The following is an 18,838-nucleotide window of genomic DNA, read 5'->3' on the forward strand; positions in this document are numbered from 1 at the left end:
TTCAAGGAAGTGGCCTTGCGTCACTTCCGGCCTCCCCCTAGCTGCCATCTTGTGTCCCCGCGTGTGCGCGCTTATTCTCAGCTGGTCTGCCAAAGACCCCCTGAGCACCAACCCTAGTCCCCCGCGCGGCCCCGTTTTCTCTCCAACAAGGTACAAAAAGGCTGTGGACGCCGGCGTGGGAGGAGGACGGGAACGGGGGCGGGAAGTGCCCGGAAGGAGCGAGACAGGGAGGGACAGGGCTGAGGAGAGGAAGGCGATGCGACGGACAGGCGCACCCACTCAGGCTGACTCTCGGGGTCGAGGTCGAGCCAGGGGCGGCTGCCCTGGGGGCGAGGCGACGCTGTCTCTTCCTCCACCTCGCGGCGGAACCCGAGGACAGGAGCCTCAGGTACCGCGAGGCTTTCGGAGAGTGGCCGGGCCGGGCAGGCCCTGGCTAGGCCGAGGCCAGGCCGGGGCCGGGGTGGGGGGTGCTAACCGGGCGTGGGTTAGAGCCCATTTAACGGGCCTGTAAAGAGGAGGGGAGTTTGGGGGGCGGGTAGGAAGTTGGTTGGGGGTTCTTTGCGCCCTCTGGAAACTAAAATTGGGAGCTTTGCGGGGTGGATTTGGGATCCAGGCCTCGGCCTGTGTAGGGTATTTGTTCCGCTGGTGTGCTGGGAAATAACGAGCGCGGAATGCTAGAGTGAACTAGACTTTTCCTCGCTGAGGGTTTCCTGTTTTTCTAGATGAAAGAAACTATCATGAACCAAGAGAAACTCGCCAAACTGCAGGCACAAGTGCGCATTGGTGGGAAAGTAAGTTTTAATAGTATTTTTAAGGTTTAGGGTCGCCCCCCCCCTTTTGCTTTTCTAATGCTGATGGCTTGTCAGTTTGTCTGTAGGGGGCACTTCACAGAGCTAGCAAATTGGTGAGAGGGGCTGCGGATTAAATTATATATACAATATACTGCGTATCCGTGAATCACGCAGGTTGTATACTCAAAAAAAAAAAAAAGCAAGTGAGTCGAGATGAAAGAGCACTTAAACTATATTTTTATGTAAAGTCCAGTGTTACAGTGTTTTAAGTAGAACAAAAGTGCTTCATAATGTAATTAGTAAGGAAATGTGTCGTTTCAGTTACAAATCATTGTGGCCATTTCACTTCTGACTTGTTTAGGCCTCAGCTGTCGACTTAATAGTGAGAAGTTGGCATCTTTTGTAAATTAGGCCCTCCTGTAATGCTTCCTTAGCTAATGCAATCCAGTGCAGGAGGTGTATATTTTCTAGGGTATTTGAAGGCCTTCCTTGTAGGTACTTTTTGGAATTTGAGAGCAGTGACTATGGATCTGAAAATATTACCTAAACGTTGGTATCTTTTCATTTTGGCTTTGCAGTTAAGCTAAAAAGGAAGGAATGAGATTGTTTACTGGTGTGTTTTTAAATGATCCGTTTTTGATTAATTGGTTTTTCTTGGATACTGAGCCCTCTACAAGAGTTGGTTTTTGTTTTTTTTTTTAACTTAGTGAATTTTTTTAGATTGTTCTCTAAGGAACTTACTTAAATTGGAAGTTCAATCTAGACAGACGTATGCCTGGTTATGTCTTGCGTTGTTAGCACATTCCAAGTATTTAACAAGGCGTGGTATAGCCTGCAGGAATAGAGCATGTCTCCACTTGGGGAGACTTGTAAGGTATTCACTTGTATGGTGAAAGCTTCTGTACTGCAAGTTTCCTAGCTTTTCTCAACTTTAAGCATTTATGTTCAAGTGGAGTCTACTGTGAAATAGCCAAAAATTGCTCTTAGACGTAAATAGTAGTCAGGATTTGCACCTACCTATTTCAGTGTTTCTTGTCCTTTTTAGCAATTATTGTAAGATAGGTGTGGCCTCCAAGTGCCAGAAACAAAACCGGTGTTCTTTGTGGGTCAGCGTTTTGATGCTCTTATACTGGTGTTTTCAACCACCATGCCTTTTAGTACCAGTTTCAGCACTAATTTGAATAATATGCTTGTGTTTCCATTTTTTGATGTTACTTTAAATGTTAGTTAACCTTTAACTTGTAAGAGAAATCATTCTAGGTAAAGGGAAGGCGAGGTTTTCCAGGATCCCTAAGGTTGATGTAAGATTAAACTTGTTTACTAGTTAATAGAGGAAGTATTTCAGTCGTTTTAATATGGAAGCATTTTCTTCACCTTTTAAGAAACCTACTTATTGGATGTGAAATTAGGTGAGTTAGTTTTGCCATAGGGAAAACTGCAAATATTATAAAAGCTCTTTATTTCAGTATCTGGTCAGAGCATTGATGATAATTATTTTGGTGAAAATTGTATTCTTTGTATGTAAGTGTATGAAAACTATAGGAGGTGTGCTGGTTAGGGATTTTTCCAATCTTATATAGTAGTTTCTTAGAATGTCTTTTAGACAGGATTCTCTGGAAAACAGGTATCTACTTGATCACTTCAAGGTAATTGTTATTTTTAAAGGTTTTTCAGGTGGTTGGTAACCAGTATTCTATGTAGCTACTAATATTTCCTTCAATTAAACCATAGTTTATTTGAGCCTATACTATGCTGGATCCTGAGAATATAAAATCTTGATAGTTTAAAGTATATAGGAGGGTTTTAAGGCAAGTAGGGGAGATAAACACCTTTAAAAAATTATTTTTTGTGTAATATGCATAGTGCAATAGAAGCATTTTCAAAATACAGAAATGGGAGTGATTTGGCTGGGTGGGTGGGGGTGTTAATTGTGGAGTTTAGGGAAACAGAAGAGATAATGGCTTGAACAGGATTTTAAAGGATGATCAGAATTGATATGGAGATTGGGGGCAGTGAGGTAGGTGGATTGTTGTCTTTCCATTAAGAGCCTTAAGTATAATGTAAAGAGTTTAGCTTATATGAGAGAGTCTGTGCATGTTATCAAAGAGTTCTAAGCAGAATATGAGGGATCAGATTTGCCTGGTTTTGGAATTTTGTATGATATTCTAGAGAAAGGGTAGTTTGGAGACTTGGCATATATGTACAGGAGACCACAAGTTTTCCTGAAGCCTATCTGTCTGTATTCATTCACCCATCAAGTTGTTAAGTACCTTCAATGAGCCAGATACTATTCTAGATACTGAGTTTTATAGTAGTAAATAGAAGCCCTCAAGGAGTTTACACTCCAGCAAGGGGAGACAGATGAAATATACTTAATCTCTATCGGTAATGAAAATTATAAAGAGAAATAAGCCTGGAGTGAGTGTGGGAGTTGCTATTATATTGGTTCATTGGGAGAGGCCACTCGATACAGTGACATAAGAACAAAGATCTATAGTGAGGGGGGGTAGCCTTGCAAATGCTAGGGAAGAGCTTTTGTTTGTTTGTTTGTTTTTAGATTTTATTTATTTATTTTTAGAGAGGGAAGGGAGGGAGGGGGAGAGAGAGAAAGAGAGAGAAACATCAATGTGCAGTTTCAGGGGGCTGTGGCCTGCAACCCAGGCATGTGCCCTGACTGGGAATTGAACCTCTGACGCTTTGGTTCCCAGCCCGCGCTCAATCCACTGAGCTACTCCAGCCAGGGCTGGAAGAGCTTTTAATTGATGTAAAAACAAAAGGTCAGTAGTTCTGGATATTGAGCTTCTGAATAAGGTTTAATTTAGGTTGATAACATGCCACCTCTTTGATCACTTTAGAGCAGATAATGTAAAAAGTAGGACTTTGAAAAGGTCATTTATACCTGACAAAACTAGAACTGTAGAAATTATTATTAAGGATTTGTAGACAATTCCTTTCCTTGCCCTCTTTTGGCTTCCACCATCACCTTAACCAGCCTACTCACTACATAAAAGTTTGTGGTCATGGAAATTTGAAACTTTCCATTTGAAAATGTCTGTTGTTACAGTATAAATGTATGCTGTGTCCTTTCCTATCCTTTGCAATTTAGGGCACTGCTCGTAGAAAGAAGAAGGTGGTTCACAGAACAGCTACAGCAGATGATAAAAAACTTCAGTTCTCCTTAAAGAAGTTAGGGGTAAACAATATCTCTGGTATTGAAGAGGTAAGTGTCAAGTTTTATTTCTTTTCTTTAGAAAAAAACAAGATTTGTTTCAAAAAAAAGCTTTATTGTTCATAAGTTAAATTATTTTTTCACTCTACTTTCAACAGACCATTTTATATTCCTCTAAAATAATGAGTGTCAGGGAGATTGCCAAGGCTGAAAGCCGTTAAAGTGCATGCACTCTCCACATCACCTGTGCTTCACAGGGAAGTGCTAGATTCATTAGCCAGGTTTCTGCTTTTGCCCAATAAAATGTTGGTTTTAAAGGGGTTTAGAGGGTGTTGCTAGTTTAATTTTTTTTTTCTTGACAGGTAAATATGTTCACAAACCAAGGAACAGTGATCCACTTTAACAACCCTAAAGTTCAGGCATCTCTGGCAGCGAACACTTTCACCATTACAGGCCATGCTGAGACAAAGCAGCTGACAGAAATGCTACCCAGCATCTTAAATCAGCTTGGTGCAGACAGTCTGACTAGTTTAAGGAGACTCGCTGAAGCTCTGCCCAAACAATGTGAGTTTTGCATAGTTACTTATTTATCAGTAGATTTTCTAGGATCTCACGGTGCAAAGAGGATGTGAATATCTTCAAATTTGAAAATGCAACCTTTAAAAAAATACCAATTTTTACACTGATTTTAATTAAATATTTTTAGTGTATGCAGTGATGTGCTTTGCTGTGATTATTGTACTTATTTCCTACTAGCTTTCTTTCTTTGAATAAGAGGCTTTTAAAATGTTTCCCTTTATTAGCTAGAAATGATGAAAATGTTAATTATGGGCTTTTTTTGATAACTGGCAGTTTAAAATTAATTATTATATAAATTAATCAGATTTTGTTAGTTGTATCTATACAACTGATATTACCAGTAACCTTTAAGGATTGGCCTTCCACTATTCTGGTGCTTTTAAATTATAGTATGATAATGAGTTAGGTCAGGGCAGAAAATATTGTAGCTGAATTCAAGTGTACATCGGGGTATGGCTACTTTATGCTGAAGCTCTCTGATTAAATTTTGAAGAATGGGAATGTAGAGGCAAGACAGGCTTGTTAGTTATTTAGTTATATGTGTTTTTCTAGGCATGAACTTACTCTGCCTCAGTTTATGGTTTCTTGTGGGGTTTTTGTTTGTTTGGTTTTTGGTTTTGTTTTGTTTTGGGGGGTTTTGGTTTGGTTTGGTTTTGGGCACATTGAGAGGCTTAAGAGTTTCTAGAAAGTCGTCTTTGCCTTCCAGAGCTGAACTAGGCATCTGCAGCAGCCCACTGAAAATCATATGGGGCTATTACTGTGAGGTTCCAACTCTCGAATGTAGTTCACTTGCTTCTATAATAAAGAGAAAGTGGATGCTTACCACTCAAAAACTCTTCAATTTTTTAAATTATTTTAATTTCAGTAAAGGTTTATTGAGGATCTCTCTTAGGCCATGCACAACACAACAGTATTTGAGAAAACAGCCTCTTAGTTTGCCTCCCAAAATAAATCTTAACTGTAATTTGGTGTGTGGGTTCACCTGTACCCTGGGGTCTCCCTGTTATTCTCATGCTCTCGCAGTGTCTGTGGTGGGCCAGAGGAATTAAAAGGAGGATAGGTATGGAATTTGGTTTGTTGGCTCTTAATTGGTGTTCTTGCTTATTTGTAGAATATCATGCTATTGCTAGATGAAATCCCAAATGTCACATCATGAATATAAACCTTTTTATCTGTTCTTTTTGGTTAATATCTATTGAAGACTTAGACAAATGTGTGAGTAACATTTACATTTTTCTTTTATAGCTGTGGATGGAAAAGCACCACTTGCTACAGGAGAGGATGATGATGATGAAGTTCCAGGTAGGAACCTTCACTTGTGAAACTGTAGGGTTTCAGCAAAGGAGAATAAAGAATCTTTGTTCTGTGAAAAAGACTACATTGAGGGAGGTGATGCAGAGTAGAGGGCAGGGGGGAGGACATGAACCTCACTTAGGATGAGAAAAGTAGTGCGGTAATACAATATTTCACTGGGAGTTGTGTTTGTGGACTTGGCTGCCTTTTCTGTTTGGGATCCCAAGAAGTTAGAGGTATATAACCTTAAGTATTGAATAAATAAGTAAGTATATTGTTACCTAAGTATAATAACTATTTACAGATTACAAATGACCCTTGTTTCCTACTATGAGATACATAAATTTATAAGAAGTTATGGAAAAGTTACTGTGATATCTCAGGATATAATCCTTCTAAAGTCAGAAAAGCTCTGTTGGCAATAGTGAGGCATTTTCCTTTCTTAACTGTTACTGAATAATTTTTTTGTGTGGTAAAATATCTGTTGGGCAGTAGAATCACTAGATCGTAAATGATTCCACTTTGCATGGACAGGTATCCTGAGGAATCCAGGAAAGCTTCAGAATTGTGTGTCATGGTACTCTGGTTCTGGCCCCCACATTGATTAATGTCTGATACTGCTTAAGTATTTGAGGTGGGATCGGAATGGGGAGGGTGTATACATATCCTTGAAGCACAGAATTTAGGTCATTGGCATATTAATGACTTTCTCCTGTTTTAATTATATGCCAAAACGTATACTTAAAAATATGCCAAATGGGTAGTGGTCTCATTGGAAATAAAAAGTGTTTAAATTTATATCCCAATTTAACTGTAGGATATATTTGAGTTTTCTACCTTTTCTTATCCTTTTCTAGATCTTGTGGAGAATTTTGATGAGGCTTCCAAGAATGAAGCAAACTGAATTGAGTCAACTTCTGAAGAAGAAGATGAACTTGAAGAAGTTACTGGGAGCTGCTATTTTATATTATGACTGCTTTTTCAAATTTTGTTTATGGATCTGATAAAATCTAGATCTCTAATATTTTTAAGCCCTTAGCCCCTTGGACACTGCAGCTCTTTTCAGTTTTTGCTTCTACACAAATCATTTTTTGCAGCTAATTAAGCTGAAGAAGCCTGGGAATAAAGTTTGAAACCAAGGTTAATAAAGTTTTTTGCCTAGTATAGTTTTTTTTTATTTCATTGACACTGATTTGTACCCAGAAAGCAAAGTTGTTTGTAGAAAGCTAATCATGGCATGTAATATGACAGATACTCTTTGATGGAATTTTATTATTAAAGATTTAACATGACAGTATAACATAACACAAGTGGTATAGAGTTCTCATGTTTGAAAACTCCATTGGCCCTCAGGGGTTCCATGTTTTACGTGACGGGTGTAAGTATAAGATTAGAACAGAACATTTCTTCATGAGTGAGCGGGGGTTTTTTTCTTTTAATATTGCCTATATTGTAAGCATATCTGAGTGCCTTGTATATAAATTCACACTTAATTTTCTCTCATTTAATCCTCAATCTATGGTATAGGAACTAACTGCTCCATATTGTAGATGTAACCAAATTCAAAAAAGTGAAAGTAGTTAATCCCTTCTGTGTAGGAGATACCTGGAGAAAAAGTAGTGTCACCATAACTTTCTCCTAAGTGATAACACTGAATGAAAAGAGCTACTTTTTCCTTTTTTAAATTGTTTTTAAAATTAAAACAATTCTAATTTTAATTGATATGTGTGTGGAGTTGTAAGAATTTTAACACATGTCTAACTGCCATCATAACCAGGATACTGAACAGTTTCATCACCCAAAAGTTCCCTCAATAATAGGGCTACATTTTAAAACATTGTATTAGCAATTATAACCTTGAAGGAACTTGAAAATTTTTACAAATGATAAAACAATTTTGTGTTATCTATATTAAGGCCAATTGAAGAAAATTTCTTATTTCCTACTTCAACAATAAGAATTCATTTTATTGGCATTTTCTAAATTTATTTTTAGAGGGGGAGAAACAGCCATGTACTGCCTCTCACATGTGCTTCTGGGGGACTAGGCCCACAACTCCTTGACCAGGAACCGAACTGGTGACCTTTCAGTTTGTGAACTGGTGCCCAACTAAGCCACACCAGTCAGGGCAAGAATTCATTTTAAATTTTCATACCAATTTGCAGGTACCTTTTGAAGGTACTCTATAGCTATATCTAAAAGTATTAAAGACTACTTACCAAAAGTGAACTGTGTAAGTGGTTTTTGTACATCCTAACCTTGTATTTTTTTAAGTTTGTGTAACAGTTCTGTTAAAGTAGACTGCTACAGTAACAAGAACTCCAAAACATCGATTTACAAAATTACAAAACAGGATTACATGTTTCCAGACTTCTGGGTTAGGTTAGACTCTGCTGTGTATTCTCTTCAGGTCCCAGACTAATGGAGCAGCCAGCTTCCTGGCAGAGTGAGGACATGGTTCTTAAAGCTGTTACTAGTATCACCTGTATGTAACCAACCAAAGCATGTGGGATAGGTTAAGGGAGGGCAGAGGATTGGGGTGGTCTGGAGTGGGGCCTGAAGGCTGGCATTTTTGCTAAGTGTCCAGGTGGTGCTGATGCGGCAGGTCTACTGGCCATGCTTTGAGTAGCACAACCAGAGATTGTTGGGGTGACTGGCAGGCTGAGGAGCATGTGAAGAATGCCACTGCCTGAATGTCCGGTGGTTTACCCTGGGTCTGTGGAGGTGAAAACCGCGATAGGTTCCCAGGCCAGGCCTATCCCAGGGTGCCTCGCTCATAGCAGGTGCCAGCTAAGGTTAATCCTATTTGCCTGTATTCACACTTTTTCCTAACAACCTCTAAAAACATTTCTTTGGCCCATTTAAATAATTTGGTATGTGTTGGTGACTATGGACCAATAAAGGATTTTCTTGTAATATCTTCAATATCCACATCGGTAAGGTTATGTTATAGTTTCAAATGACTGAAAATTTGAGTTGCTTACCAGTGTTTGTCACACACGATGCTAGTGTGTTGCCCGGCTGGGCCCCACTTTGCCCCAGGAGCATCCCCTAGTCTGAACCTTGGCAGGCTCAAGACCACTGACTGGCTCTCCACACTTCTGTGGGAAGTGATGCACACCCTTAACCAAATTTCATCAGTCAGAGCAGGTCACTTAAGTCACGGTCAAAGGGCTGGGGAAGCATGATCCGTACCCAGAGCAGGAGAGCAGTTGTTTCTTAGTCTACCATATTACAATTTTTCTTCCATCACCCACATTTGCAACTTACATGTGTGTTAAGCACTGTACCACTTGTGTTATGTCTCATTGCTTATTATCCCCAGAAAACAGCCATTTTGTGCAGATAAGGAAGCTGTCTTTAAGAGGTGAAATGGCTCATGTGAGGTCACACAGCGCCTTGAGTGGCAGGATGACAGTCAAACCTAGGCCTGCCCTGGACCTGCTTAGACTTTGGGCCCTGGCAAGCTAGAGAGGCAGATGATTCTGAGCTGGTTGAACTTCTGACTGTTGTCCACTATTAAGACCAACCCTGGGCCAAACTAGCTTTCAGCTGGACCTGAAGTAGGGCTCCACTAATGAAGAGATAGACATCGGTTTTAACCTGAGAACTCAAGATTAATACCCTTCATTTTTGGAAATCAAACTGTATTTGGGGCATCCCTGTAATAATGATGTGTGCACAGGGAAGGAAGCTATGCTCTAAATTTTAGAAACGAGTTTAGAAATGGGCTCAACAATCACTAAAGTTTGGATCTAATTACTAATGATCTCCATTACATAATGGGATTCTTTAATAGATTACCCATCCCCCCAAAGAAATAATGTCATTTTTTAAAAGATGATATTTATTTACTTCTAGAGAGACAGGGGAAGGGAGAGAGAAAGAGGGAGAGAAACATCAATATATGAAAGATACAGCAGTTGCCTCTCGCATGCCCCCCTACTGGGAACCTGGCCCCCAACCCAGGCATGGCCCTGACTGGGAATCAAACCAGTGATCCTTTGGTTCGCAGGCTGGCACTCAACCCACTGAGTCACACCAGCCAGGGCTGCCCCATTTTCTATTTTTTTTTTTTTGAGAAAAGTCCTAACAGAACGAATAACAGCTTCTAGCTTTTCCAATATAATAATTAGGAAAGTCTTCTATTCACATAATTTTTCATCACTCCAATCAGCACAGTCCTGAATGCCATTTCTGCAGCGAGTTCTGGGAATGCAGGCACAGTCAGCAAAGAAAACAGTTTCACATCTCCAGCCCGGACACTTGGGACACTGTAAAACTAGACAGTTTTATTTATTTTTAAAAGCACAACAAAATATCAAGGTGGACTCAAAAGATGCTAATGGAAATGAAAAGGCCCTTTGAATCTTAAAAGTATTAGTGAAAACTGTCCAAGGGGGAAATTGCAGATGCTTATTAAAGATTCTACACACTCGAGCGAAAGAATTTATACTCTGAAAGCCAAGAAGAGTGCGATCTCTCTTCATCTGCCTGCCAATAAGCACACTGACACGCTACATAAACAAGAAAGGGTCCGTATGAGTTTATGTGTTCAGTAAGCCGGGAAGAGACTCAGTATTTGCTAACTGGCAGCTAGCAAGAAGAAAAGAGTGTGTTTATACTTTTAGCTTTTTGTTGCCAACACATTGTTAGGTAGCATGCCCCTCCTGGCAGCATTTCTTCTTTCTACCTTCCATGTTGACCAGGCAAAAGGCAAGAAATGATCTCTGTAGTGTGCTATGTTTCCGATAAACTTTTTATACACTGATTAGGCCATGGCTTTAATAATGCAGCCTTGCCAGACTGAAGAGTGACAGACTGCAGAGTGATCAAGGGTGCGGCACAGGGTTAAACCGCCTTGCAGAACACTGGGAGGAGAGGGAGGGAGGAGGAGCAAAGAAATACCAAAGGTTAAATAAACAACAACAGAAACCTTTGCGACCCAAAGCATTCAACACTCTTCTTCGATCTTTACCAAAATTTCCAAAGAAATCCAAAAAGAATTTGACAGCAGACAAGAGTTGTCCATCAAGAGTAGTATTTTCCTTTGTTAATCTTTGCCATTCTGGCTTTATTTGCTTCTTAGTTAGAGCTATAATTAATATTCATCAAATGTCAGCTATTATCCTTTTTTCTCCGGTACTCACTCTGAGATGCCGTCCTAGCACTCTGAGTCCTAGCCAAAGCCGCTTTTAATTACGCCAGTCATTTCTAGCGAGGGCCACTTCCTTCTGACACATGTGAACTATTTTTGAGCTCAGGAATAGTATAGACTTATTTTCAAGAAAAGTCGTTATGTGATTAAATCTTTATAATAAAAAATATGTAAGCTCCCAGAAATGATGGAATTGCTTAATTATAAATTTAAATATCCAGGGGAAGTTTTCTAAGTATGGGTTAACTTATATAGTTGAACCCGTCAAAATATCCATCACGCATTTTCATTTTACCTGATTCATCCGAACAATCGCCACAGTCGTTCCTCGTGTCACACACCTTGTCCACATACGTCCAAGTCTCCTGGTTGGGACACTTGAATATCAAGTTTTGTGGGAGACTGCTGGGCATTTGACCTATATTAAACAAAGGCATTATTTCTAACAGAAATCATTCGTGCATGGTAACATTTCAATTATAACTCTAAAGTTTAATTCTTAGTTGCTGGTGCCTATGCTTTCATTGTGATTCTTGTCCACCTCACCACAGAAGGCAGCAGACTCATCTTCACCGTGACTGCAGTCCAGCTTGCCGTTACAAAGCAGGGAGGGTGGCAGGCAGGTCTCGAGGTCCTCACACAAGAAGCCTGGGTGCTGTGAGGCTGTCTTACACTGCCGGTACGGCCAGCCTGGAAGGTTGTGAGACAAGCGTTGGCTGTGGATGTATGCATCTACGACCCTGAACATCAAGCTTTAATAATGTAACGATCTGCTTCCTCCTTCTCGCTTCTGCTTCTTTCCACTGTTTTTTTTTTTTGTTATTTCTTCTCCTTTTCTTTTTCTTCCCCATCCTCCCAAACTTTCTAAGCCTACTTAGCTTACATTTCTTGCAATAGCACTGGCATTTGGCAAAACAAGCGTGAACTCACTCCTGCCTGAGAAGGACCTGAAGGTGCCTGGGAAGGGGAGTCAGCCAGTCCCAGCTCTGGTGTGAGTGTGCTGTGGACTCCTTCCATGGCGCCCCCTCCATTCTTTCCTTAGCTAGAAATAGCAACAAGATAACCAGCTGCACCAACCCCTAGGGGACACGGTGGGTTAAATTGAGATCACTGTGTAAATGCAATGAATTTGCACACTCAAAAATGAGTGGGAGCTTGTTAGAGCAATGTGACGGTGTTTTTAAAAATATTTAAGTACTATAAAAATTTGATGGTGCCCCAGCCGGATGGTTCAGTTGGTTGGGGTATTGTGTCATACGACAAAAGTTTGCAAGTGCAATTCAGAGTGTGTACTTAGGTTGCTGTTAGATCCCCGGTCCAGGCATGTTGAATCCCTGGTCCGGTGCTTACTGAAGGCAACCAAATCAATGTTTCTCTCTCTCTCTCATCAACAAACATATCCTTGGGCAGGATGAAAAAATTATTTTTAATTTGATGGAAGTTAATATGTAAATAATAGATCGATAACACTTATATCTCAAACATATTCACACCTAAAATAATGTATTTCCAGAAATTCTGGTTTGGTGTGTCGACTAGTAAACAGGCAGGTGAGTGCTTGGTGAGGGTGCATTTTGCATCTTGAAAGCTTTGCAGGTAGGACTAAGTTGATAATTAAGAGACATATGACCCTAGAGTTTGTGCTCCTTACTTCATGAGGTGCTTGACATTGTGACTGTGACTGATTTTTTCAAATTACTAACAGTATTTAACACTCCCCCCAACCTAATTTAATACTGAATCACATGCTCTTCTGTACTGCTCACCACCATTTCCTTAGTCTCCCTAACTACAGCGGGAACTCCTTGAAGGTAGAAACCACATCTCGTATAGTCTTTGGAGCTGTATTGGAACTTTGGCTTGTTGACTGACCAGCTATGGGACCTTGGGCAAGTCACCTAACTGCCCTGAGTCTCTGTTCATAATGGCGATAAGGGCAGCTACCTCGTGACATTGTTGAAAAAAGTGAAATAAAGATGTGTCAAGTGTCTGGAGCAGTGGTGGCTCATACCAGGTGCCAACCACCCATTATCAGGAGACTCATCCATTAAAATAATATTTCTATTTATTGCTTTGAGAGAGAGAGAGAGCACGTGAGAAAGAAACATTGATTTGCTTTTCCACTTATTTATGCATTCACTGGTTGGTTGATTGATGTATGTGTCCTGACCAGGGATCACACCCACAAGCTTGGTGTACTGGGAGGGTGCTCTAACCTACTGAGCTACCCAAACAGGCAGACTCACCCACTTGGGAAATAATATGAGGGATAATAAACATACTCTCATTGGTTGCATAAGTTGTTGACATGTCCATCACCTAGACACATACTTGCAGGTTTTCCAGGGATCCCAAAGGTAATCCCAAGACCGATCACGGCAGCCAGAACTCCGAGCACAAGGAATGCCATGCAGGTAATCCAGAGGCACTGCCTGGTGGGGGGCCAGCATTGCTCTGTCACAGCAAAACACACAACACAAAGAACATGACTTCATCTCAGGGCAGGGGCTCGAGTTGGGGAGACTGTGTTACCTAGCCAGGTATCCCTGCTTACCTCTGTGTGAAAGGTAGGAGTCACAATTACAGGACCTTAGACAGGTGCTGTGAGTTAGAGTGGTGCTTTTCCTGCTTCCAGTTTCTCATTCAATGTTTACCAGCCTTGTGATGAGTGAGTGTTCTCCCCAGTTATGAAAATGAAGCTTTAACATGAAAAATGGGGCCAGCAAGGTGACATGACTTCTGAGGCTGATGCTGATATCGTTGGCCCACCTCAGAGTCACTGAAGGAAATGCACATTCCTGGGCTCCACCCCTAACCTACAGGATCAGAAGCTCTAGGGGCCGAGGCAGGGGATCTGCCTGCTTTTTGAGCACTTACACACACCACAGTTTGAGGGCTGCCACCCTGTATCAAAGATGAAATGCAGGTCTTGGTCTTGGGTTCTAACCAAACTTTCCAAAGAACACTGCTCGCTGGTTTCTGGAGTCAGCCATCCTTGAAGAGCAGGCAAGGGGAGCTGCTGCTCTTTCGAGTGGCCTGGTGCCGCAAGAACTTGCCCGACTGGTTTTACTGGCACACCGCAGAGAGAAACACAGAGCGCTCAGTCTGCTCCCGACCATTTTGTTGTACTGCCTTCTGCAAACAGTGAGATGAGACCCACCTTGGTATTTCTGAGGCCACCCATCCCCCAGAGGTCTGAAATATCCCGGAAACCTTCAAGAGCCATAGTCTGCAGTCGTGGGTTGTCCTAGGCTCCCACCGAAGGAGCTGGCACTCAGGTCACTTGTGAGTGAACAGTACATTTTTAAAGAGGAGAGGTCAGATGGCCTCTTTTCATAGAGTACACTCCTAGACTCTAAGGCTTTTATATCTTTGGGATTACATTAACTATAAAATTAATTCTCATATCTGATGGACCTTGAGGATCAGCAGCCCTGACATGTAGCTGTGAACATGAAGAAGCTTAGGCTTAAAATTTTTAGTATTACAGCCTGTAAGTGGTTCTCAGAAGCAGGGACTGGAACTCAGTCAGACGCTCCAAGTTGTTTTGCCACACCCAAAGCCGCCCCGAAGAATCTCAGTCCGCTGATCACAAAACCCTCGTAAGCCTTCGCTCCTTCAACCAGAGTCTTCTGCTTCTGGGGTCAGTGTTGATTTGTCTTTCCCACAGCAGCTACAACCTCTCAAATGTTCTTCATCTTTGATTTAGAAATCCCACATCAGGAACCCTATCCTATGCACATAATTAGTTGGATGTATAAAGAGCTATATGCAGAATGATTTTTTACATAGTGCAATTTATAATAGAAAAACAGTGGTAAAACAGTCACTTTAAACATTAAACATCTGCTTATTAAAATGATTAAAAATTCACTCAGTTTTATATATGATGGGTTCTTGAACATATAAAACGATTGTATAAAATCATTAAGCATGACTACAAAGGCTGAGCGAGTTAGCAGTGGATGTCTCTGGATTGTGGGTCATGTGTTCATTCAAGTTTTCAGCACACATTTGCAGAGCATCTGTGTCAGGCAGTGCACTAGGCTCTGTAGATGCAAGGGTGAACAAGATGGATGAACTCATTCTGCCCTCAGTGAGCTTACAGTCTGGAGAACAACGTGATTTTTCACAGGTGGTGCAGTTGCATCAGAATCACCAGGGGTGCGTTTTACAAGTCTGCTTCATTCTTCACTCCTGAAGACGATGGTCTTCACTCACTCACTGAGTATGGGATGTGATTGGGACATAATAATAAAAACATTTTTTTTAAAAAAGCTTCCATAGCCTTGACCAGGTGGCTCAGTTGGGTGGAGTGTCATCCTGTGCACCAAAAACATTGCAGATTCGATCCTGGGTTAGGGCACACACATAGGTTTCGGGTTTGGTCCCCAGTCAGGGCATATGCAGGAGGCAACAGATCGATCCTCCTCTCTCTCTCTCTCTCTCTCCCTCTCTCTCTCTCTCTCTCTCTCAGATTAATAAACATATCTTTGAGTGAAGATTTTAAAAAATGCTCCCTTTGCTAGTATGATAGAAACTGTTCTAGAAAAGAGATCTTCAGACTTTTATGATTATATATCCCTTCGGTAAGAAAATAAATACACGGAATAAAATTATCATTCACCCATAATATATGAATATTTATTTATAAATCCATGCCTTTACTAGTTAGTCCACTAATAAATGCATTCTATAGAGTAAAACCTTGTGCAAAGGTGATATTTCAGAAGAGTGAAATTAAATATGCTATATAAAAATACAGGTTCTCTATTTTCTTCCTTGACCCCACTGAATCCTCGTGCATGCCCTGTGTGGTTCACTTGAAAGTTTCTTCGCTAGTCTAAAGGATAAGGAAGAGACTTTACCGGGTCTCCGGGCCCTGAAATCCATCTTAAGCCAAAACAAACTAGGAGGGAGAAAGACTTGTGCAAGCTACGACATGAACAGAGGGGCTCTCGCAAGAACTGGAGGCCTGAGGGTCTGCAGGGGCTCAGCGGCAGCCCAGGGCAGCACGATTCTGGGGGTGGGGGGCGGGGGGTTAGGGCTGGAAGGTTAAGCTGAAGTTTCCAGAAGCACAACAGCGTTTCCTCTCTTGCTGCCGAGACCCCACTGCATGCCAATTTCTGTACTGAAGAGGGCAGCAGAGAGCAACAGACGGGGCCTGAACTCCGGATCCTTTCAGCCTACTAACCGGTAACTATCACCCAGACTGGCTCAGGAGAGGCATGGAGAGGAGAAACTGGAAGGGCCAGGAGAGACTCTTCTCTGTTCCTGTCCCACACTATTGAGGAATGACTGGCCCGGACATTTTAAGCGTTTGGAGGTAAGGCAGCCACTTGCCCCTGCTATTGTGATTGTTTTCGTTTGTAAGCAGTCGGAGGATTGTCTAAGCACCTGCAAATGCACTGTCTCATTCTCTTTCAGAGTGAGGTGGTGAGGTCAGTGGGATCTGCAGGACCGTTTTCCAGATGAGGAAACAGATTCCCAAACATGTGGACACTTGCCCAGCCTTCCATTGCTTGCCAGTGGCAGAGCTGGACTGAGACCCTGGTCGCCTGAAAGCAAATGAAGTTTATATTTCCTAGCTAAACAGCCTCTCTCAGAGTTCTTGGACAGTTTTCCAGGGGTCTGCAGGTTCTCTGTGAGGACCTAAATTTTGGCTTTCATTGTGATGATAACAGTCTGTAACCGTTATTCTCAGCACATCCTGAGTATTTGGGCGCCCACGACTGAGAAGTGGTGTACGTATTATCATAATCCTTTTGTTTACCCTTTGATTTGTGTTTACCGTGGAGTTCACACCAGGTAAAATCCAGGCGACTTCATAGTGCGCTCTGTCACTGAGAGAGTTTTCAGCAGGCTGAACATGGAGATGTGTTGTTTTGTGTGTCCCATCTCAGGACACACAAACACACAGGCCAAAAAGGAACACGCCCCATAACCAGGTATCATTCTCAGTAGATGTGCACTATGGTCTCAGTCCCTGGAAATGTCAACTTCCGGCCACTCCATTAACAGTAATTTCAGTAGCAGGTATGCCGTGAAGAATGGCTCTGTTCTGGAGTGCAGCAATAACTAGATTAGTTGCCCACCGGATGCAGACTAGTAGCTTCAAATAAAAGAGAGAACTTGACAGAGTTATCGAGCAACACCTGCCTTGCTCCCTAACAGGGTATTGGTGACATGAAAGGTTTGCTTCTCCCAAACTACACACCAAGGCTGGAGTGTATCAACAATCCTAATCTGTATGCAAACAGCTGTTCTCGGGAGACATATTTGCAAACTTGCAATATAGAAATGGAGTGAATATATGACCAGACCTGAGCTAACCTTTTTCTACCATTAACCTCAAATTGCCAATTTAGTTTCTGAAAGACAATACCATCTATTTATCTATTATATTAAATTAATATCATGAATCTGAACTTTATTACCTTTGTGATATTTGATTATAATTTTGTTCTGCAATTATATAGTAGCTGATAAACATCCAGTCCATACCCTTGTTTTATGGTTGTACATGTTGAAATAACATTGTAATAAAAGCAAAAGGATAGTAACATGGGGAGGGGCCTGCAGCGATTTCCCAGGAGCATAAAGGGGTTCTCTAAGCTGTCCCGTCTCCCCCCACCCCGCAATCACATTACACCCGTCTCCCGCTCCCTGACAGCTCTCCCTGAAAGCTGCTTATACAGGTGCATCCCTTTCCTTCCTCTTTCTTCTCCAGCAGTATCAGCCCCAACCCTTTTCATACTGTAACTCCACCCTTAGCTTCTATACCCATGCGCTGGGCTCTCCATAGGAAAAGTTTAGAGACATTAATCTAGTCCAATAACCTTATTTTCCACATGGAAAAACTGGGGCCTTGAGGTGTGGCCTTGCTGTGTTGATGCCCTGGGGTCCTTGACTTCCCTGTGCTGGTTTCTGCCTGAAGGCCACTGGTCAGAGTGGGGAAAGGAGAGAGAGGGAGGGCTTGTGACTTCCAGGGGGTGACAGAGCCTGTTCCCAGAACTGCACCATTGATTTGAATCCTCAAATGGCTAGAAATATTAAGAGCTAATCCAAACCATCAGAATGGTTGGCTCCAACTCTAGCAAAGAAGAATAAACAACATCTTTCTACACTGGAATATGGCTCAGGATTATTTTTCTTTGCTTTTCCAGCTCATCAAAAATAAGCTTTCAACACCAGAATGTTTTATTGAAAATTTTCTAATGGGCGGCATTGTTTTGTTAGCCAAGCTTATCACAAGTGTAGCATCTTTATATCTGTGCTGCTAATTGGCTTCTTTCAAACCGAGTTGACATTTTAGTTGTTTTTGATCCACTGCCTTTTTTTCTTTCCATGAAATAGGTCATGTATTATTAGCTTCTTTGAAGATTGGCTGCCTTTTTAGGGACATTTTTATCATATTGATTTGTGTGTTTATAAAATATGCAGTGAGGACAGATGGACAGAAGGCTGGAGCAGAGAAGAAGGAAATAATTATCTGCCTGGTGCAAGCGTGTACTTGTAATTTTCCATGTATGCCACAAACGATAAAAGGTCACACAATAATGGTGTGAGCTATTTAAGATAACAAGTTGCTTTGTGTCTGGTCTCAGCCTAGCAATAGTGATGCTGTCAGGCAGGAATGCTTGGGGCCACCCAAGTGGAGTGGTACCACTTATGCAGCCTCCCCGGACATTTCCCCAACCAGTGTTGTGGCTGGATCCACCCTGTTGTTATTATGATCACAAAACATGTCTCAGCAACAACTACCGGGGAACTTTGAAAAACAAGGTTTGTTACCCACAGTAAGTCCTACAGGGTACATGGCACATCCAGGGCCACAAATCAAGGTCA

General features: G+C 41.6%; 2 protein-coding genes across 5 annotated transcripts in view; one reads left to right on the top strand and one right to left on the bottom strand.

Moving 5' to 3' along the window:
• BTF3 (basic transcription factor 3) lies at nt 1–7,137 on the top strand. Of its 2 annotated transcripts, none has more exons than XM_028518041.2 (6): nt 1–150; nt 723–791; nt 3,898–4,011; nt 4,323–4,524; nt 5,785–5,841; nt 6,690–7,137. In XM_028518041.2, the coding sequence occupies exons 2-6, from the start codon at nt 723–725 to the stop codon at nt 6,734–6,736; spliced, it is 489 nt and encodes a 162-aa protein (XP_028373842.1). In that variant the 5' UTR covers nt 1–150; the 3' UTR covers nt 6,737–7,137. The 2 variants fall into 2 exon arrangements, with proteins under 2 accessions (XP_028373842.1, XP_028373834.1); XM_028518033.1 differs by having other exon boundaries at nt 16–388.
• Nucleotides 5,191–18,838, bottom strand: part of LOC114491804 (low-density lipoprotein receptor class A domain-containing protein 1-like) — a 25,590-nt gene continuing 11,942 nt past the window's right edge. Inside the window, exons 4-7 of one of the 3 annotated variants that reach the window (XM_036020405.1) lie at nt 13,322–13,444; nt 11,537–11,680; nt 11,286–11,408; nt 5,191–5,334 (exon numbers count right to left, since the gene is read on the bottom strand). In XM_036020405.1, coding sequence (XP_035876298.1) covers nt 5,294–5,334; nt 11,286–11,408; nt 11,537–11,680; nt 13,322–13,444 — 431 coding nt within the window. In that variant the 3' untranslated portion in view covers nt 5,191–5,293. Of the gene's footprint in view, nt 5,335–9,876; nt 10,115–11,285; nt 11,409–11,536; nt 11,681–13,321; nt 13,445–18,838 lie in introns of those variants that run through there. The other 2 variants (XM_036020404.1, XM_036020406.1) reach the window with 2 other exon arrangements.

This window comes from Phyllostomus discolor, chromosome 3, assembly GCF_004126475.2.
Source record: "Phyllostomus discolor isolate MPI-MPIP mPhyDis1 chromosome 3, mPhyDis1.pri.v3, whole genome shotgun sequence".
NCBI classification, from domain to species: Eukaryota; Metazoa; Chordata; class Mammalia; order Chiroptera; family Phyllostomidae; genus Phyllostomus; species Phyllostomus discolor.

Coding starts and splice junctions, on each gene's coding strand:
- BTF3 (XM_028518033.1), top strand. CDS start 257: ATGCGACGGACAGGCGCACCCACTCAGGCTGACTCTCGGGGTCGAGGT. Junction 4,012..4,322: donor ATATCTCTGGTATTGAAGAG/GTAAGTGTCAAG, acceptor TTTTCTTGACAG/GTAAATATGTTCACAAACCA. Junction 4,525..5,784: donor TGAAGCTCTGCCCAAACAAT/GTGAGTTTTGCA, acceptor TTTCTTTTATAG/CTGTGGATGGAAAAGCACCA.